The 20,708-nt window shown below is 45.9% G+C and overlaps 2 protein-coding genes across 7 annotated transcripts in view; one reads left to right on the top strand and one right to left on the bottom strand.

The window, feature by feature from the left end:
- The first annotated feature begins 4,674 nt into the window (after positions 1 to 4,674).
- On the top strand, positions 4,675 to 10,800 carry tmem242 (transmembrane protein 242). 2 transcript variants are annotated; one of them, XM_078173648.1, is made up of 5 exons: positions 4,675 to 4,809; positions 6,884 to 6,984; positions 7,961 to 8,098; positions 9,214 to 9,339; positions 9,446 to 10,800. In XM_078173648.1, exons 1-4 carry the CDS (start codon positions 4,695 to 4,697, stop codon positions 9,325 to 9,327), a joined length of 468 nt encoding a protein of 155 aa, XP_078029774.1. In that variant the 5' UTR covers positions 4,675 to 4,694; the 3' UTR covers positions 9,328 to 9,339; positions 9,446 to 10,800. The 2 variants fall into 2 exon arrangements, with proteins under 2 accessions (XP_078029774.1, XP_078029773.1); XM_078173647.1 differs by having other exon boundaries at positions 9,214 to 10,800.
- Positions 10,801 to 11,896: 1,096 nt separating this feature from the next.
- arid1b (AT-rich interactive domain 1B) overlaps positions 11,897 to 20,708 on the bottom strand; it is a 46,578-nt gene continuing 37,766 nt past the window's right edge. For all 5 annotated transcript variants that reach the window (XM_033648386.2, XM_078173636.1, XM_033648384.2 and 2 more), the window contains 9 exons: positions 19,795 to 19,930; positions 18,402 to 18,580; positions 17,777 to 17,921; positions 17,147 to 17,263; positions 16,978 to 17,059; positions 16,064 to 16,805; positions 15,118 to 15,248; positions 14,115 to 14,769; positions 11,897 to 13,875 (listed from right to left, as the gene is read on the bottom strand). In XM_033648386.2, the coding sequence (XP_033504277.2) occupies positions 12,830 to 13,875; positions 14,115 to 14,769; positions 15,118 to 15,248; positions 16,064 to 16,805; positions 16,978 to 17,059; positions 17,147 to 17,263; positions 17,777 to 17,921; positions 18,402 to 18,580; positions 19,795 to 19,930 (3,233 nt within the window). In that variant the 3' untranslated portion in view covers positions 11,897 to 12,829. The remainder of the gene's footprint in view (positions 13,876 to 14,114; positions 14,770 to 15,117; positions 15,249 to 16,063; positions 16,806 to 16,977; positions 17,060 to 17,146; positions 17,264 to 17,776; positions 17,922 to 18,401; positions 18,581 to 19,794; positions 19,931 to 20,708) is intronic.

Raw genomic sequence — 20,708 nt, 5'->3', positions numbered from 1 at the left:
CTCTGTAGTCATGTTGTGTCTCTGTAGACATGTCATGTTGTGTCTCTGTAGTCATGTTGTGTCTCTGTAGACATGTTGTGTGTCTCTGTAGTCATGTTGTCTCTCTGTAGTCATGTTGTGTATCTCTGTAGTCATGTTGTGTCTCTGTAGTCATGTTGTCTCTCTGTAGTCATGTTGTGTGTCTCTGTAGTCATGTTGTGTCTCTGTAGTCATGTTGTCTCTCTGTAGTCATGTTGTGTCTCTGTAGTCATGTTGTCTCTCTGTAGTCATGTTGTGTATCTCTGTAGTCATGTTGTGTCTCTGTAGTCATGTTGTCTCTCTGTAGTCATGTTGTGTGTCTCTGTAGTCATGTTGTCTCTCTGTAGTCATGTTGTGTGTCTCTGTAGTCATGTTGTGTGTCTCTGTAGTCATGTTGTGTCTCTGTAGACATGTTGTGTCTCTGTAGTCATGTTGTATCTCTGTAGTCATGTTGTATCTCTGTAGTCATGTTGTGTGTCTCTGTAGTCATGTTGTATCTCTGTAGTCATGTTGTGTGTCTCTATAGTCATGTTGTATCTCTGTAGTCATGTTGTGTGTCTCTGTAGTCATGTTGTATCTCTGTAGTCATGTTGTGTATCTCTGTAGTCATGTTGTGTCTCTGTAGTCATGTTGTGTGTCTCTGTAGTCATGTTGTGTCTCTGTAGTCATGTTGTGTCTCTGTAGACATGTTGTGTCTCTGTAGTCATGTTGTGTCTCTCTGTAGTCATGTTGTGTCTCTGTAGACATGTTGTGTCTCTCTGTAGTCATGTTGTGTCTCTGTAGTCATGTTGTGTCTCTGTAGTCATGTTGTGTCTCTGTAGTCATGTTGTGTCTGTCTGTAGTCATGTTGTGTCTCTGTAGTCATGTTGTGTCTCTCTGTAGTCATGTTGTGTCTCTGTAGTCATGTTGTGTCTCTGTAGTCATGTTGTGTCTCTCTGTAGTCATGTTGTGTCTCTGTAGTCATGTTGTGTCTCTCTGTAGTCATGTTGTGTCTCTGTTGTCATGTTGTGTCTCTGTAGTCATGTTGTGTCTCTCTGTAGTCATGTTGTGTCTCTGTAGTCATGTTGTGTCTCTGTAGTCATGTTGTGTCTCTCTGTAGTCATGTTGTGTCTCTGTTGTCATGTTGTGTCTCTGTAGTCATTTTTGTGTCTCTGTAGTCATGTTGTGTCTCTCTGTAGTCATGTTGTGTCTCTGTAGTCATGTTGTGTCTCTGTAGTCATGTTGTGTCTCTCTGTAGTCATGTTGTGTCTCTGTAGTCATGTTGTGTGTCTCTGTAGTCATGTTGTGTCTCTCTGTAGTCATGTTGTGTGTCTCTGTAGTCATGTTGTGTCTCTGTAGTCATGTTGTGTGTCTCTGTAGTCATGTTGTGTGTCTCTGTAGTCATGTTGTGTCTCTCTGTAGTCATGTTGTGTCTCTGTAGTCATGTTGTGTGTCTCTGTAGTCATGTTGTGTCTCTCTGTAGTCATGTTGTGTGTCTCTGTAGTCATGTTGTGTCTCTGTAGTCATGTTGTGTCTCTGTAGACATGTCATGTTGTGTCTCTGTAGTCATGTTGTGTCTCTGTAGTCATGTTGTGTCTCTGTAGACATGTCATGTTGTGTCTCTGTAGTCATGTTGTGTCTCTGTAGACATGTCATGTTGTGTCTCTGTAGTCATGTTGTGTCTCTGTAGTCATGTTGTGTCTCTGTAGACATGTCATGTTGTGTCTCTGTAGTCATGTTGTGTCTCTGTAGACATGTTGTGTGTCTCTGTAGTCATGTTGTCTCTCTGTAGTCATGTTGTGTATCTCTGTAGTCATGTTGTGTCTCTGTAGTCATGTTGTCTCTCTGTAGTCATGTTGTGTGTCTCTGTAGTCATGTTGTGTCTCTGTAGTCATGTTGTCTCTCTGTAGTCATGTTGTGTCTCTGTAGTCATGTTGTCTCTCTGTAGTCATGTTGTGTATCTCTGTAGTCATGTTGTGTCTCTGTAGTCATGTTGTGTCTCTGTAGTCATGTTGTCTCTCTGTAGTCATGTTGTGTGTCTCTGTAGTCATGTTGTGTCTCTGTAGTCATGTTGTGTGTCTCTGTAGTCATGTTGTGTGTCTCTGTAGTCATGTTGTGTCTCTGTAGACATGTTGTGTCTCTGTAGTCATGTTGTATCTCTGTAGTCATGTTGTATCTCTGTAGTCATGTTGTGTGTCTCTGTAGTCATGTTGTATCTCTGTAGTCATGTTGTGTGTCTCTATAGTCATGTTGTATCTCTGTAGTCATGTTGTGTGTCTCTGTAGTCATGTTGTATCTCTGTAGTCATGTTGTGTATCTCTGTAGTCATGTTGTGTCTCTGTAGTCATGTTGTGTGTCTCTGTAGTCATGTTGTGTCTCTGTAGTCATGTTGTGTGTCTCTGTAGTCATGTTGTGTCTCTGTAGTCATGTTGTGTGTCTCTGTAGTCATGTTGTGTGTCTGTAGTCATGTTGTGTGTCTCTGTAGTCATGTTGTGTCTCTGTAGTCATGTTGTGTGTCTCTGTAGTCATGTTGTCTCTCTGTAGTCATGTTGTGTCTCTGTAGTCATGTTGTGTCTCTCTGTAGTCATGTTGTGTCTCTGTAGACATGTTGTGTCTCTGTAGTCATGTTGTGTCTCTGTAGACATGTTGTGTCTCTGTAGTCATGTTGTGTCTCTCTGTAGTCATGTTGTGTCTCTGTAGACATGTTGTGTCTCTGTAGTCATGTTGTGTCTCTCTGTAGTCATGTTGTGTCTCTCTGTAGTCATGTTGTGTCTCTGTAGTCATGTTGTGTCTCTCTGTAGTCATGTTGTGTGTCTCTGTAGTCATGTTGTGTGTCTCTGTAGTCATGTTGTGTCTGTCTGTAGTCATGTTGTGTCTCTGTAGTCATGTTGTGTCTCTCTGTAGTCATGTTGTGTCTCTGTAGACATGTTGTGTCTCTCTGTAGTCATGTTGTGTCTCTGTAGTCATGTTGTGTCTCTCTGTAGTCATGTTGTGTCTCTGTAGTCATGTTGTGTGTCTCTGTAGTCATGTTGTGTCTCTCTGTAGTCATGTTGTGTCTCTGTAGTCATGTTGTGTGTCTCTGTAGTCATGTTGTGTCTCTCTGTAGTCATGTTGTGTCTCTGTAGTCATGTTGTGTCTCTCTGTAGTCATGTTGTGTCTCTGTAGTCATGTTGTGTGTCTCTGTAGTCATGTTGTGTCTCTGTAGTCATGTTGTGTCTGTCTGTAGTCATGTTGTGTCTCTGTAGACATGTTGTGTCTCTCTGTAGTCATGTTGTGTCTCTGTAGTCATGTTGTGTCTCTCTGTAGTCATGTTGTGTCTCTGTAGTCATATTGTGTGTCTCTGTAGTCATGTTGTGTCTCTGTAGTCATGTTGTGTCTCTGTAGTCATGTTGTGTCTCTGTAGACATGTCATGTTGTGTCTCTGTAGTCATGTTGTGTCTCTGTAGACATGTTGTGTGTCTCTGTAGTCATGTTGTCTCTCTGTAGTCATGTTGTCTCTCTGTAGTCATGTTGTGTGTCTCTGTAGTCATGTTGTGTCTCTGTAGTCATGTTGTCTCTCTGTAGTCATGTTGTGTGTCTCTGTAGTCATGTTGTGTCTCTGTAGTCATGTTGTCTCTCTGTAGTCATGTTGTGTGTCTCTGTAGTCATGTTGTGTCTCTGTAGTCATGTTGTCTCTCTGTAGTCATGTTGTGTGTCTCTGTAGTCATGTTGTGTCTCTCTGTAGTCATGTTGTGTCTCTGTAGTCATGTTGTGTCTCTCTGTAGTCATGTTGTGTCTCTGTAGTCATGTTGTGTGTCTCTGTAGTCATGTTGTGTCTCTGTAGTCATGTTGTCTCTCTGTAGTCATGTTGTCTCTCTGTAGTCATGTTGTGTGTCTCTGTAGTCATGTTGTGTCTCTGTAGTCATGTTGTCTCTCTGTAGTCATGTTGTGTGTCTCTGTAGTCATGTTGTGTCTCTCTGTAGTCATGTTGTCTCTCTGTAGTCATGTTGTGTGTCTCTGTAGTCATGTTGTGTCTCTGTAGACATGTTGTGTCTCTGTAGTCATGTTGTATCTCTGTAGTCATGTTGTATCTCTGTAGTCATGTTGTGTGTCTCTGTAGTCATGTTGTATCTCTGTAGTCATGTTGTGTGTCTCTATAGTCATGTTGTATCTCTGTAGTCATGTTGTGTGTCTCTGTAGTCATGTTGTATCTCTGTAGTCATGTTGTGTATCTCTGTAGTCATGTTGTGTCTCTCTGTAGTCATGTTGTGTCTCTGTTGTCATGTTGTATCTCTGTAGTCATGTTGTGTGTCTCTGTAGTCATGTTGTATCTCTGTAGTCATGTTGTATCTCTGTAGTCATGTTGTGTATCTCTGTAGTCATGTTGTGTCTCTCTGTAGTCACGGAGTGAGACCTCTTCATTGTTTCCCTCAGAGAGCCTGAATTCTACAGTAATAGAAGATCTTTGATTGAGAGGTCCGTCTCTGTGATCCTTCCCTCCGTCAGCGGAACAATAAACTGACACTGATGCTTGAATCTGAGAGTAAAGAAGGATCTTCTACAAAACAAAACAAACACGAGTTAAATCTCAATCTGTAAATCACAGTTTTATTCTGATATAAATTAGTTTTTGATTTTAAAACAACAGCAGCAGCGCTCCTGAGTTCCGAGCTAGCTTGTTTCTACCCGGTCACTTTCCGCAGACGGACTGAAGCAACATGACAGCAGCGGGTGAAAACATGAGTGTGAATGTGGCTGAAGATGAAAACATGAGTGTGCGCGTGTCTAAAGGAGCAGAAAGTGACGAAGAGGTCAAACTACAGGTGCTAAAAGGTCAGACAGCTGTTAGCATGTTAGCTTGTTAACTCCAGTTTGTTGTTTCTCTGTCTGAGGTCACAGCAATGTCGACGCTCTCAAACCAAACTCCACTGAAAAATCAGACGACTTTAGGTTTCCTCAGTCACTCAGTGACCTGAACATCCTGATAATACGAAATGTGACCAAAGATGAATTTGTTGTTCACTCCAGCAGAGTTACCGTCCTTTTTCCACTGATGCTAAAAGACCGTGACGCCAAACTTCATTCAAATTTTACACAGTTAAAGGTTCTTGAGGTTATTTAGGATTCTGCGTAAAACATAAACTACAATTAAATATTGTTCTTGAACGTTTGAGTTCTTCTGTTTAATTCGGCTGAAGGTAATCCTCCATCAGCAGCACTGGTGACCACAGTTTATATGTAAACGTTTTCTATTTTGTGAGCTAGCTGTCTTTGCAACGCGTAATTAACTGTCAGATATTACAATGGAGTTTGGCCTTTGGAGTTCTGACATGGAACATCTCGCTGTGTTTCGCCTCCTTCTCTCCTTCTTCTTCTCTTTTAGTGTCATTTGTTTCTGTCCTTCTTTCCTTCCTTCTCTCCTCTTTTAATTCCTCAGGCCTCCCTCTGCCATCTTCCCTACCTGTTTTCTCCTCCTCCTTTTCCTTTCATTCCACCTCTGCTCCCTCAATCTTTCTCTCCTTCTTCCTTCACTCTCTTTTGCTTATTTTCTTCTCATTCACTCTTCTCCTTGTCTCCTTACCATATCCCTTCATCCTTCCCTCCATCTCCAGGCCTCCTTTGATTCCTTCTATCTCCTCCTTCTCGTTCATTTTATCAGTCTTGCCTCCTTCTTCTTCTCCTTCATTACTCAATGCCCTTTTTTCTGTCCTTCCATCCCTTCTTCCTTCTCTCCTGTTTTTTCTCCTCCTTCTTTCTCTTCTACTTCTCCCTTTCCTTTCCTTTCCTTTCCTTTCCTTTCCTCCAGGCTTCCTCCTTTGTGGCTCAACTTTCTTTTTTGTGACCTTCCTTCCTTCCTCTCCTATTTTTCTGATCGTCCTTTCCCTTCTCCATCTTTCTCTCCTCCCTCCTCCACTCCCTTTCTTGTGCTTCCTTTTTCATTCACTCCTCTCCTTGTCTCCTTACTGCATCCCTTTGTCCTTCCCTCTATCTGCAATCCAGTTTTTCTTCATGTTTTCCTCCTCTTCTTCTCTCCCTTTTTTCTCTCCTTTTTCTTGCCTTTCTCATCATTACCTCTACCTTCCTCCGTAATCTTTCTTCCTTAGTTTCCTTCCCCTTTCCTTTCTTCACACACGTCTCTCTTCCTTCCTTACCTTCATCCTGTTTTCCTTCCTTCACTTCTCTCCTACTTTCCAAACTCCATCTCTCCTCCTTCAGTTGTTCCTCTCCTTCCTTCCTTCCTTCCTTTCTTCCTGAAGGAGGTCTGCTTTGGTTCCCTTTGATTATTCCTTGTGCTCAGACACGCAGGAAGTCGTGACACCAAACTAGAGGATAAGCCAAAAATATTAATTTTGAGGTTTTGCTTAAATACAGAGTTCTAGTGTTCAGTTCAGCCTCTTATAGTCCAACAAGCAGCCTCAGTTTAAACTCATACAGCTGCTGAAATTTGAAAAAGTTTGTGAATTAAGTTGAAATATTTAGAGGAAAAAAGCCAAGTTGCAAAAGTTAGTTTTGTTGTTGAAAAAATATTTAAATTCATGAATTTTAAAGAACAAGATTGAAAATGTTTGACAAATAAATAAACATTTGTGGAAAAACATAAAATTTAAAAAATATTCCCAGAAAATTTGTGCAGTTGAAATGATTCAAAAATGGGAAATTAAATGAAAATGTTGTAAAATAAAGTTAAAAAGCAGCTGCTGATAAACGGTAACATTTTAAGAATACAGTTAAAATACTTTGAGAAGAGTTGTGACATTTTACAACTTTGGAACTGCTGGAAAATGATGAAGACGTTAAGTTCGTTCTCCTGAATCGTAATTTATTTTGTCGTCTTTGTTAGAGACATTAAACAGTTTCCCTCTGCCGTGTAGGACTGTAGCAGTGAAGTGTCACTTCCTGTGTGCAGGTGCAGCGTTTCTGACCACGGTGGCGTCAGTGGGGATGATCGCAGGATTTGGATCCACGTTGGCGCTGGCCAAGAAGAAAAGCCCAGGCTGGTTCAGTAAGGTAAGCTCCGCCCACCTGTGTGACGGGAATGTTACTGTGTGCAGAGACGTGACTCGTTGGCGTCCTCGACCAAATCACAGACTGAGCTGGGTCAGTGTTCGATCCCAAAGTCTGCAGCGTCAGATATTTGGCATCAACGGACACAGTTCAAGAACTCTGGGCTACAGTGAGCTCATTATAAACTCATCAGTTATTTTCTCGCCTGTCTCTAAAATGTCAGAAAACAGTAAAAAGCAACAGGAAGTTGGTCCTGTGGTAAAAACCGCACTCGTCCTCAGAGTCGTGACTCAGACGGGTCAGACTCTGAAAACACCTAAAAGTTCCAGATATTTCTGCTCTATGTGACGTGAACACGAAACAAGGAGCCGCTTGTTCACATGACAGAGACGCCATTGTTGACGCAGCGGACGGCGTGTGATTCAGTTTGTCTTGTTTTTATCTGGTTTCAAATCTGATTCGTTTCTGGTGATGTCATCAGGGTGGAAACAAACGAGCAGAATTAAGACCATGATGTCTGGTGTCTCTCCTCAGACGTCACGACAGCGTCTCCACACATTCCACCAAAGGTCGACCTGAAACTTTCCATGTAATCTCAGTCTGTCACAACGCCGCCTTTAAACTGGTCCTGTTAACTGGAACTGCGTGCTGATTGGCCGCTCACAGGATCCGATTAAACATGACGCACAAAGATAAAGTTAGCGTGGAGAAACAATCGAGCGCTTGTTCCCGGAGTCTATTTCTGTCATAGACTCGTCTTTGTTGGCGTCCTTCAGAGGACGAGACCAGTTTAAAAAAATGTGGACTCAGATCAAACTCGGAGCGACGTGGCGGGGGACGGGGACGGGGATGGGGACGGGGACGGGGACGGGTGTTTCAGGTCAACAGTTCACAGTTTGGACAATAAAGTTTTGTGAGGTATTTACTTCTATCTTCTATGTTTCTGACTCTGGTGTCTGACGCTGTGGTTCCTCCTCAGGGAGTTGCAGGGACGGCGGCGGCCCCCGAGAGCGGAGCGTCTCTGGCCCTCAGAGCTCTGGGGTGGGGCTCTCTGTACGCCTGGTGTGGAGTCGGCCTGCTCAGTTTCACGGTGTGGAAAGTCCTCGGCGTTCACAGCGTACGTACCTGCAGCTACACGTTACATATAAACAACACACGTTACTCTACAGGTGAACGGGCGCCATATATTCACATTTTACAGCTGTTAAATTGCTGGAATATAATTTAATAATTAAAAAAAAAAGGTTTAATTCTGAGACGAAGGTGATATTTTTTTAAATGTAAATTTTCAAAAATATTTTGAAATATTGGGTGAGTATCTAAATAATGTTGAAATGTTTCAAGAAAACATAACTGGGAGATGACATAAAAAAAATTCTAGAGTGAAACAGACACTTTGCAAAAAACAACTGTAAAAACTAAAGTTTTGGGGGGAAAAAAGTAAAATTGAGAATAAAGTAGTATTTTGAGAAAAATGTAGATTTTCAAAAATATTGGTAGAAAAATTAGAAAATAATTTGTTGCTTAAATGAAATACTTATCGAATAAATTTGAAGTACTTAGTAGACAGAAAAATGGCCAAACCAATTTTTTTTTTTTAAAAAAAGGTACATTTTGAGAATACGCTTTAAATATTCTGTGAACGTCAGAACATTTAGCGGCTTTGCTGAAACATAATTGAAATGTTTCAAGAAAAAAAAAAGTAGAAAAGTCAAAATTTCAAGGAGAAACTTCACTGAAATAATTTTCAGGAAAAAGTCATAAAGTTGAAATATTTCAAGTCGTCAGATTTTGTTATTGAACCTAAAATGTTCGGAGAGAAAACTACAGCTCTGACAGTGTCGCACTAAACGACCTGAGATGGACATAAAGGCTCTAAAGGACTAGTTCACCCAAATCACAAAAACCCGTCACTCGCAGCTCAGCAACAAAAATATAAACGATAATATAATTTATATGTTTTCATTGTTATTGTTTTGCAGCTAAAACCTGAAGTCTGTTCTTGAATCATCAAACACTGAATAAACTGTTTGTTATTAAAAGTCAAACATCACGTTATTATTTTAGTGTTAACAACAGATTGTGTTTTTGTCCACCGTGTTGACGGATGAAGAACAAAACAATACATTTAGATTTTAAACAGAAGAATTAAATAATTTGTTATGATCAGTTTGTCACTGTTTCACGAGAACCATCGTCAGGTTTCTGTTTCTGACCTTCGTCTTCCTTCAGTTGTCAGAGTTCAGACAGAAGATGCAGTCCTTCTTCCCATCCATCCCAAAGACCCCCGAGGCTGCAGCTGGACCTGAACCTCTGGACTGGGACTCGGTCTTCAAGTCAAAGTGACCTGCAGCTGGACCTGAACCTCTGGACTGGGACTCGGTCTTCAAGTCAAAGTGACCTGCAGCTGGACCTGAACCTCTGGACTGGGACTCTGTCTTCATGTCAAAGTCCTGCAGCTGGAGGACGAATCAGCGAGAGGACACAGAGACTGAAACAATCGCTGACATGTTCCTAAAGAGACTGAGCAGAGACTGGAGAATCCTCCGGACCAGTTTGTTCCCAGTCTGGTTCCCAGTCTGGTTCCCAGCAGCCCTCCTGGGTGAAGATGGTCGTGTATATTTGTAAAGACGTGCGTTTGATTTTGTGTCTTGGTTTGTTTTATTTATGAACTTTGTGTGAAGAAAATAAATGAGACATTAATTTAAGAGCAGCAGAACTGAGAATAAGTCTGATCCTGTCTGATCGGATTCGAGACATCGGTCCAGTTTCATAAAGGTCAGAGGTCACGATTTTTCAGCCTGTTGATGTTCGACTGAAGGTGAATTCGTGAAGCTCTTCCTGTTTTCACATCACTTGACTCTGTCGGCAGGACGTCCTGGACGGTGGAGTTAAAATAAAATGTAAAAACTCAGCGGTTCAGTTTTTTTATATTTTACAGCAGTGATTCTTGTTTCAGCAGCCACGGCTGGAAAGACTTGAAATACTTCACAATTTACATGTTAACAAAACAGTTAGCATGTTAGCTGTGCTGTCACAGCTAACATGCTAACTGTTGCTAAGTGCTCAGTGTCACAGTAAGACGTGCGGTAGCAGAAAGAAACAAAGCACATGTACTCAGTTACTAAGGTTAGTACAGTTTAAAAGTTCAGTTAGTTTTTATTTTATTTTAGTTTTGACTTTTACAAAGTTAAAGGTTTTCAGCAAAGTTTAGTTTTCAGAGACGTACAGTGTCTCAGGTCTCGTTCTTCTGAGCTAAACACATTTTGAGTGTGTTCACACTGAACACTACGGAGAAATGCAGTGCATCACTGACGCACTCAAAACGATCCAAAATTTGAGTGTGGAATGACGGACACGTCTCATCCTCAATAGTCGCCATCTTTGTGAGGTAGCGGAGACTACCGTTAGCTTGCTAACTAAAATTAGAATTTACTAGCTTGTTAACTTTCTCCTAGCTATGGCAGAACATTTCAGTCAGCATTGACGTTGTAGAGTAAGTTTGTTTTATGTGCGTGCAGAGACAGCAGTCAAATGTTAGCGATGACACTCCACCGTTCATTTGCAGTTCAGAGTGTGATTTGAGAAACAGTGGAAGTCGCACAGTAGTGTTAGTTTGCCTTCGTCAGGACCGCACGGAGCCCACAAAGTTTTTTTTTTTAAAAATCTTGTGGGCACAAAATGTGTCCCCACAGGATGTGCAGCCTGTGGATCCTTCTATGTAAAGCAGACTTTCTGTTGCTGCTGTTACATTTAAACACGTAGCTGAGATCATTTTTGTCTCATTTGTGGTCTGAAACAATAAATCTGTCAAATTCAGTGTTGCACATCGTTTCAGTTCCTCCTGCTGCTGAAAAAAGTCCTGCCGTTGGAGGAAGCACTGACATGTTAAATATGTTGTGATGTTGTTTCAGTTGGCTAATGTTAGCTAACGTTCACTTGCATCTTAATGTGGTCAGAGCTAATGTAGCTAAATACTGTTTTGAGTAATTAACATCATTTAATTCATCCAGACTCCAGAGCTGATCTGTAAATTAGCTGTTTGCAAATTATTTTATCAGCTGACATTATGAAGCAACAAACACCAGATCAATGCAGCTTAGCTCAGTTACAGCTAGCTTAGCTAACTTAGCTTGCTTGCTTATGTTGTCACAAGCAAAATACAACCTGAGTGGACACGTCAGTTGGCTCCCAAATTACTTCACCAGCTGACGTGATCCCTGACACTAATTCATGTGCTATGACAAACAATAAATGATGTAATGAAACAAAGTGCTTTCTACTGGCCGAGCACTGAAGCGGTGGCTAACAAGCTAACTATCACCTGAGCTAATGTTAGCCAGCTAGCTGTAACTTAGCTCCTCCGCGTGGGTCTAAGAACATTACAGATCTTAAAGTTGTTCTAAATATGACAGTGATTTATGTTCGAGCATTCTGTCAACATGACGACGGTGAGACACGGTTAGTGTCACGTCACGTCACTGTTTCGGCTGATGTCCAGGTGGGTCAGTGAACGCTACATGGAGGAACTTTAACTCTGATATTTAATCATCCTCTGAATATAAACGTGTTTTTATTGTTCAACGTCCAAATTTGGTTCATTATCGCTGTCCTGAGTGATGCGTTCAAGAACGTCTCAAATTTTAAAGACTGAAAATCAGCTGGAAAAGAAAACTGTTTTTCTGTGCTGTGTTGTTAAAATGCATTCTGGGAAATGTAGGAAATGAAAGCAGAGGAGGCAGGTTAGTTTACCAGGAGGAGTGTTGTCGATCACAGACAGGTGAGACAGGTGAGCTCTGTGGAGACAAACAGCAGCTGAGGGACAGAACACAAACACACATTAAACATTGAGACCCTGAACGCCTCACAGGCTGCACGTTGGCAGACCTGTTCACAAAACCAGCCCAGAGCTGCGTTCAGTGCTCAACCAGAGTTCATGTACGTTTATTGTGGTTGTGGAACATATAAAGATCTGAAGAAACAACGTCTGTCAAACAGGAGACGCTCTGCTCTCTTTTTTTTTATCTCTTTACATTTGTTATAACGGTTTCTGTGTCAGTTAGCAACATGATGAGTACAGTCCCGCCCGCCCCTCCACCTCCTGTACATACAGTCTCTCAAATCAAACACACCCTCCCAGATCAGACCCCCCCCCCCCCCCAAACACGTCCTGGACTGAGAGAAGTCTTGGCCTGCTGGGACGAACTGAACCTTCAGCTGATTATAAATGATGGCGCCACCTGCTGGAGCTCAAATGTACATCGTCTATTTACAGAGGGATGATGGGAGATTTGTTGGAGGACATTAAAAGTTCTTATAAAACAGAAAGTGACGTTTGATACTGTTGTCGGCAAAATACTGATGGTCGAACTGCAGATGGTCAAATAATTCACATTAAAGTAAGAAACGCCCAAAAACAAACCTATTGCACCAAAACAAAGACGCGACTGAACATCATTGTTTCCTGCGTCATGACGACAGACGCTTATCTACAACATGTGTCACTATTTAAATAAATCTGACCCCGCCCCCAAACATCTAACTAGCCCCGTCCCCAGGAAACAGAAACAAACGTCCACAGAACCCGAGCGTTGTCCGCCGCCACACTTTGGTTAAAACAAAACAACAAACTGACAAAAGAATAAAAAATTAAAAATACAAGTATTAAATATTTTTGTATTAAAATTACTTAAAAATCCCAAATAAACATTTTGCAGATGGAGCGAGGAGCCGTAAATATTCTATATATATTCATTTGTATGTAAAAACATTTCTGTTCTGTTCTTTAAATAAAAATATAATAGGAGCCAGTCCGTCACACTGAGCGCGCTCCGTGCCGGTGTTCGTGTCACGAGCGGCCGATTTTAAACAGTACTTCACACATGATGGCCGCCACCGAGGTGTTGAGGGCGGCCGACAGCGAGATGTCCAGCAGCCGGCTCTCGTACAGAACAAACTCCGACCGGTTCTCCTCCACCTTCGCCATGGCCAGCAGTGCTTTGGCGGCACGGCACATCATATTGACGCTGGGCGGCTCCGGCGGCGCGGCGGCGTGCAGCATGCTGTGCGAGCTCTGCTGGTACTGAGCCACCGCCACACTGTCCTCCAGGAAGCCGATAAGAGTTCCCACGCTGCCCTTCTGCAGGGCGATGGAGCGCGCCGCCGTCGGGTCGCCCTGCGCCAGGTGGGACAGCACGGCCACCGCCATCTCCCGACACACCTGGCTCTTCCTCTCGCCCACCAGGCGCATCAGCGTGGCGTAGAGCTTCTGCTGGCGGCTGAAGGGCGGCGTGGCGAGCAGCAGGTCCACGTTGCAGTCCTGGATGCTCAGCTTGCACAGACACTCCAGCACCAGTCTCTGAGGCGTGAGCGAGGAGCCGCCGCCCGCTGCGGAGAACGGGTCCTGGGCCTCGGCGGACGGGCACACCATCCAGTGCAGCAGCCCATCCAGGATGGGCAGGCAGATGCTCTCGGGGTACTGCGACAGGTCCAGCTGGCCCGACATGTTGGCCAGCGTCACCAGCGTGTTCTCCCTGAGTGCCGCCAGGCAGTCCCACCACCACTCGTCCCGGCTGCAGGCCAGCCCTTGCTCCTCCTCCCGCTGGTAGCTGGGCGGCGTCCGTTTCCTGCGAGGGTGGTGGTGGTGCAGCAGCACCAGCCGGCCCAGGATCAGCAACAGGCCCGGGTGCCGCGACATGCCGGCGTCGTTGCCGGGGACGAAGGAGAGGCCGCGCACGATGTTGGAGATGCAGACACAGCGTTTAGCCAAAGAGTCCTGCCACGACTCGGCGGTGGACAGAGGAGCCTCGTCCCAGCAGCGAGGCTCGTCCTCCAGCTGACTGAGGGGACTCTGGGCCGCCGGCGACCTCTGACCTCTGACCTCCGACAGGACGCCTGGAGAGGAGACACAGAGACGTCACAGACAGAAGAAGAAGAGCTGAAGGTGAGTTTAAATGAAGAGTGGAGCAGAGACAGAGTCCCCTGCTGGTCAAACACCTGAACTACAACACAGTTTCTACTGATCAGCAGATGATTAGAAACAAAATGGAGGCTGATCAAATCAGTAATCAATAAAAATAAATCATGTGTCACAGAGTTCTCCTCCTCCTCCTCCTCCTCCTCGAAGTCTTTACCTTCTTGGCTTTCAGGTGGCGTCTCCTCACCGGCTGGTGGGCTCCTCTCCTCCACCTCCTCCTGCCTGTCACCTCCTCCCCCTGTCTCCTGTCTCCTCCCCTCGTCTCCTCCCCTCCTCCCGTCCCTCTCTCCTGTCTGAATGTGAGCGGTGGAGTCTCCTCCTCCGGCCTTCCAGTGCAGAAGGCCGCTGATGAAGCCGTTGGGTCGGCGGAGCTCGGCCCAGCGCTCCTCCACCTCCTCCCACTCCTTGCCCTCCTCCTCCACCTTGATTGGCAGCTTGTCGTACTTGCTGGCCTGCAGGGGGCGGGGCTCTGCCTGCTCCTGGTGCTCCTCCTTCACCACCTCCGCCTCCTCTTTGACGACAGGTTCGCTGTCTTTCACCTCCTCCTCTGTGTCAGGAGCAGCTGTGAGCAGCACCTCCATCCTCTCCTCCATCTCCTCGATCAGCCTCCTCGGTGTCCTCGGCTCCTCGGCTGACGGGCCGTCAGCTGCTGGCTCCTTCAGCACCTCCTGCTGCTCCTCAGGGGTGTCGGGCAGGGGTCCCAGCAGGGTCCTCTGGCCCTCAGTTCCCACCTCGTACTCCTCCAGGATCCCGAAGATCTGGATGAGGCAGCGGCGGTAAAACTCCACGATGAGCTCCAGGAAACCAGGCAGCTGCAGGAGGACAGGAGAGAGAGAGGAGGAGGAGGACAGGAGACAGGTGGAGGACAGAAGGACAGGAGGGGGACAGGAGGGGGAGGAGGAGAGGAGGAGAACAGGAGACAGGTGGAGGACAGGAGGACAGGAGAGGGACAGGAGGAGGAGGAGAGGAGGAGGAGAACAGGAGACAGGTGGAGGACAGGAGGAGGACAGCTGAGTCATTATAATGTATTAACTGCAGCTTTACATTTGCATTAAACTGTGAGGTGATCATTCTTCTTCTACACTTTATTAAAATGTTACACGTAAATAAATAATAAACATCAACGTGTGTGTGTGTGTGTGTGTGTGTGTGTGTCTGACCTGTGTGAGGCTGAAGGAGCCCACCGTGCTGTCGTCATACAGCAGGATATTGATGGTGTCCAGAGCCCAGGTGCTCTCTGCCAACAGGCCCGACTTCAGTGACATCATCACCCGCCACGCCTCTGGGGTTCCTGATTGGACAAAATCGATCAGAAAATGTCCGAGTCACAAAGAGACGTGATGTTGGTTTGTTATGTGACCGCAGGAAGTGTTGATGTCAGTGTGATGTCAGAGGTGTGGAATTTGTCTTGGCTGCATCATCCACGCCTGACGTCCACGCCCTCGAACATTTTGGAACCTCTGACACTGAGACCTTTAAACGCTGCTGACCCTGTGTTACGGCTGCTCTTTAGTCTGAACGGGAGGAAACGGACTTTGAAAACGATGATGCACGCACGTTCACTTCCTGATGAGGTCTCATCGACCAACATGTGTCCTTCCCTGATTGGTCAGGCCCGATCATGTGACCCTTTCCCAGAAGGAAACAAACAGCTGTGATGACTGACGGTTAATTCAACATGGAGGACAAGTTCCAGGCGATGCTGACCTGGCAGCTGCTGTGTGGTTAAATTCTGCATTTTAAAATGTTTCTACTGCCGCCATGCTACACGCACTACTTCTGTGTCGAGCGACGCCATCAGCACAACGTGGAGCGATAGTTCTGGGTGATAATGGAAGAACTGGTGCCTCCTTTCATGAACAGTTTCACCTCCTCGTCTGTCCGAGCAGAGAAATCTCTGGTCTGACTTCTCTCAGTGTTTCCTGCGACTGAACAACAAACTGTAGAGTCAACAATCTACTTCCTGTTTACTGCGATGCCCTGCGAGTGCGAACGGTCATGTGATGTGTGTTTTCAGTCATTTAAGTGTGGACGAGATGACACTTGTGTGTGTGGATGGAGTCTCAGTGTGTGTGTGTGTGTGTGTGTGTGTGTGTGTTGTCTCACCTGTGTCCTTGGAGGTGAGCCGGCGTCGTGGCTTCAGTTTAGGGGGTGTGGCCTCCACAGAGCTGGGGGGGAAGCTGACCTCTCTGTGGATGATGGGGAGGCCCTGTGTGGGTGGGGGCCCCGGCTTCTTCATGGAGGGCAGGTAGGGAGCGCTGTTGGGGGACAGGGAGCCCCCCAGGGGCCGGGGGAAGGAGGAGGGGCTGTGAGAGCGGGTCACGTGGTTAGGGACGGTGGGCGTGGCCTGGAAGGAAGAGGGGGGCTGTCTGGAGGGCAGGGGGGGCATGGAGGGGGAGGAGGAGGAGTGTGGGGGGAATGGGGGCTGGCGTTGTCCTGGATGACTGGGGGGCCACTGGCTGTCCTGGGGGGCCCGGCCCTCCTGGTCGTCTCCTCGGCCCATGCCGGGGTAGGGGGGCCCCTGGCCCTGCCGGCTGTACGTGTAGCCCATGTCTGTCCTGGGGTGCCACATGTTGGGCTGCGGCCCCTCCCCGGGGCCCCCGGACACCGCTGGTGGTCCTGAGCCCATCATGCCGTGCTGTGGGGGGCCCTGCCGGTCCCGGGCGTACGGGTACGGGTACTGGCCCTGCACTGGCCGCCGCTCGGCGCCCATGTAGCTCCCACCGCCTCCTCCACTGTAGGGGCCGAACATGTCGGGCTGCTGGGAGCCAAACTGCTGCACCGTGAACGCCTCGCCTTCATGACGCTTCGCCGGGGGGTAAATCCCCTCCATCGCACGCTTGTAACCCTGCAAGACAGAGCGGAGGGAAAAGACGAGCTCACACAGGTTCATCAGGTTCCTTCATGACGTCACTGCTCAGCTCCAACAATAGCGGAGGACGCTGTTGTCGTGGTGGGCGCCACAAATAAAAGAATGTGTGAGAAACCCTGTGAAGTTTATTCTGTATCAGAGAGCTCACCTGCTGCTGAGGGTACAGGGGCTGATGGGAAGTGTAGGCCATGCCGTGAGGATACTGCTGCCCGTAACCGTCGTGTCCGTGTCTGAAGTCAGCGAGGACAAATCATTGACACACAGCGTCAAGACAAAACGTAAAATACACTCTGATAAAAGACGAGGTGTCCTCTCACCTCTGGTGGGGGTATCTGTTGGCGGGGTACATGCTCGACTCGTTTCCAGATGGACCCATGCTGTTCTGACCTCCAGGTGGCGCCATGGCTGCATCTGGTCCCATCACGTGATCCGGCCTGCGAGACAGAAGAGACGACAGGAAGTTGAGTCTTTGAATCAGTTGCAAATATTTGTTTCAATTCAGACACAAAGAAGCTGTTTTTACAATTCATCAGCATGAACGTGAATTATTGATCGTTATGGCAACGAACAGGAAAACACTTTTTACATTTTTTATAGATGTTTATTTTTAGCACAAAAAATATTTGAAAGTTTTCTGTTTTTTTCACAATTGCAGCTCAAAAATCCCTCAACTGATAAAATATCATGTTTAAACTGTGTGTTGGCGTCTGGACCTATTCTGGAGGAACTGTGCAGACACATGGTGCTGTACGCGTCACCTTAAACAGCTGGATCGCATGTTCCATCGGTTTCTGTTCAGTAACTAAACCTGAACCAGAGTTCCAGGAACACATCAATAGAAATGTTACGATGATTTACAGAAGCACGCAGACGTAGGAATGATGTTTAGACACCGACAGAACTGATCAAACACAGCAAGCCCTCGGACACTCTAACCAGGATCTTACCTCCGCTCGTAGCCAGGGCCGTAGGGGTACTGGGGCCTGGGGCCCATCCCTGTCAGGGGCCCAGAGGGCGGCCCACGGGGGTACATGTCCTGCATGGCACCGCTGGGCATCTGACCGGGACCAAAGGCCTCGCCGGGCCCCGGACCTGCAGAGGAACAGGTGAAGACACATCACGTCATTTAGGAAAAATAAAAAAGGAAACTGAATCATCAATAAATATTTATTTTTGTTATTTATTTTATCACTGTGTTATTTAAGTAAATTATTTTGATGGTCTGTGAGGAGGAAAATGTAAAAACTGAGTGAGGTTTTATAAACTGCTCAGTGGTGATGTAACGTGTGTGCAACATGAGCTATTAGCAGCCCCGTGTTAAGACTCAGCTGAGGGTTTGTCCAGCAGGGGGCAGCAGAGCACAGTGACTGCGTCTGAATACAGCACACACACTTTGAACTGGTCAGGACCAGAACGCTGCAGCAGCACCTGATGATAATAACTATCTAACATGAACACTGTGGAACGCTTCATGTGTTTTAATTAATCTAAGGTTTGTTTTCTATAAGATAATTGTACTGACTCACAGATGTCACGTTCTGCAGTTCTCTACAGTGTCTCTCTGCTCCTCACCTTTCCTCGGTCCTCCGTACGGGTCTTTTTTGGCATCGTACTGCATCCTCATCGAGGGGTCTGTAGGACCTACGCCCTGCTGGTAGGGGGCGCCGCCGGGGCCGGGGCCTCGCTTGCTGTGGAAGGCTGGATCGCTGCCTTCAGAGAACGGGTCCTGGACGCTCACCCCGACCATGTTCCTGAGACAGAAACCACAGCAGAATATTAACGGCCTTTTTAAGTAAAAGTTTCTCTCTCTCTGGAGTCTGAAACTAAAACTGACATCACAGAAACATGAGTTAACACCTTGTGCTTTTTACACACAGATGGCGCCGCAGAGCCACCACGACGTCCTGTCTTTGCACCTCCTTTACATGTTTACACAGAACCAAACAACAGCATCATCATGTGGCTCCAGTGTGTGATGTCAGACAGCATGATGACATCACAGAATCAAAAGAGGCGTGACATGTAACGCAACAGCGTTGGCCTCTAGTGTGACATATAACATAAATGTCAGCAGCTCTTTATAAACAATAACAATGACATCACATGTCAATAGCAATCATTTAGTGTCCCTGTTATATGGCGGCTGATCTCGTCCTCTGCTTGGAGGGTAAGAAGCTCCTGGACCTCACTGTCTGAGTTAGCTGCTAACTGCTAACAGCTGCTGTTCTTCTTCTTTGAGTTAGCCACTAACTGCTAACAGCTGGAGATATAAAAAATATCTCCCACGGTGGGTCGCACACATAATACATGAAAATGTCACACCTGTCCCATCCATGGTCTCATCCTGCTGGCTGTCCCTCGTTTCAGCGCTGTTACTTCCTCTGATGTTGCCTTAAGCACAAGACAACTTTGTCCCCCCAATCTGTGATCAAACCTTTTATAAAAAACGTCAAGGTGGCATGACGGCATGAAATTCCCGCCATAAAGAGGCAATGTGAAAGAGGGTTCTTGACAAATTATAAGAAATTCCCTCAACATATTGACGGACATCTCTAGTCCAAAATATTGTTACCTTAAAAATGATGCTTGTTTTGTCCCTGCAGGTGTTGTGTCTCATGTATTACTTTTAGGTGAGGTGTACCACAGGGTTCGATCATGGGTCCTCTGCTGTTGACTCTATACCTGCTCTGTTAGCGGCAGTTACCCACAAGTGTGACATGTTATGTTGATGACATCAGCTCTCTGTCACACCAGATTAAGGCTGCGTCCGTGTGACTTTCTTACAAAAGACATATCTGACATTAACCTGTAGATTCTGTTTTAACCAACAAACATCAAATGGTAAACTCTGAGCTGCATTTTAATGACAACAGAAGCTGATAGAACATTTGAATAGTTTGTGATCTGTGCTGCTGAGCTGGTGAGTACCTCCTGACTGAATTCAGGCTTTAAGCCCCGCCCCTACCTGTTTCCAGGGTGGGGGCCCATCTGGCTGTGCGGGGTGGAGGCTGGGGTCGGGGGCTTCAGGTCTCCAGGGGCCTCGGTCAGGGAGCTGCTGCTGGACTGAGGGGTGTTGGGGCCCTGCAGGGAGCCCGAGTTCGCTGCAGAGATACAGAGCAAACAGAAAACCTGCTGAGATCGATGGTTACGTGTCATCATGTGACGTCACGGTGCAGTTATTCAGACGGGCCTGAACAAACAGGAGAAACCAGACTGTGTTTGTCAGTACTTGTGGGGCCCATTTTTGTGGGACTAACAGCTTCTTAGCGACCCGCAGAGATCATGACTGTCGGGTTATTAAAGTAGAGACGAAAGCTGAGGAAAAAAAAACAAAACTGAAACGAACGTTTTACAATCTTAATCTTTTTTTTTATGCATCCACAAAAAATGTTCCTTTTTCATTTTTCTTTTTTTCTTTCTTCTTTTCGACTGATTAATGTTGAATCACACGCATACCTAACAAATGTGATTTAAATCAGATTATTAGCTTTAGTCTCCACATGCTCCGCTACAGTTCCTTATTCTACTCGTCTTTTAGCTGTGGATACCTCTGACTTATTTCTTTAACTCTCTGTTCATCTGTTTTTATTTCTGCCTTTGTGCTGCAACAACTGAATTTTCCAGATCATTCATTTTATCTTTTCTATGGTATAATTATTTTTATACGTGAAGGTGTCAAAATTAAAATTCTGTTCTGAACTCAGTTTTGACCAAATACGTCGTCACTGTGACTTTACAGGGTTAAATTTCATGAACTTATTTCACACAGGTTTAATCAGCTCTGAGGAGAAACAGAGGTATCGTGGGAAACTAGGTCAGATTGAGGTCACTGGTGTTTACAGTCACACTCTCCTCCTCCGCCTGACGACTCACTCTGCT

This window comes from Epinephelus lanceolatus, chromosome 13 (assembly GCF_041903045.1).
Source record: "Epinephelus lanceolatus isolate andai-2023 chromosome 13, ASM4190304v1, whole genome shotgun sequence".
NCBI classification, from domain to species: Eukaryota; Metazoa; Chordata; class Actinopteri; order Perciformes; family Serranidae; genus Epinephelus; species Epinephelus lanceolatus.
The sequence above is the reverse complement of the archived record's forward strand: the minus strand, read 5'-3'. Positions and strand labels throughout refer to the sequence as shown.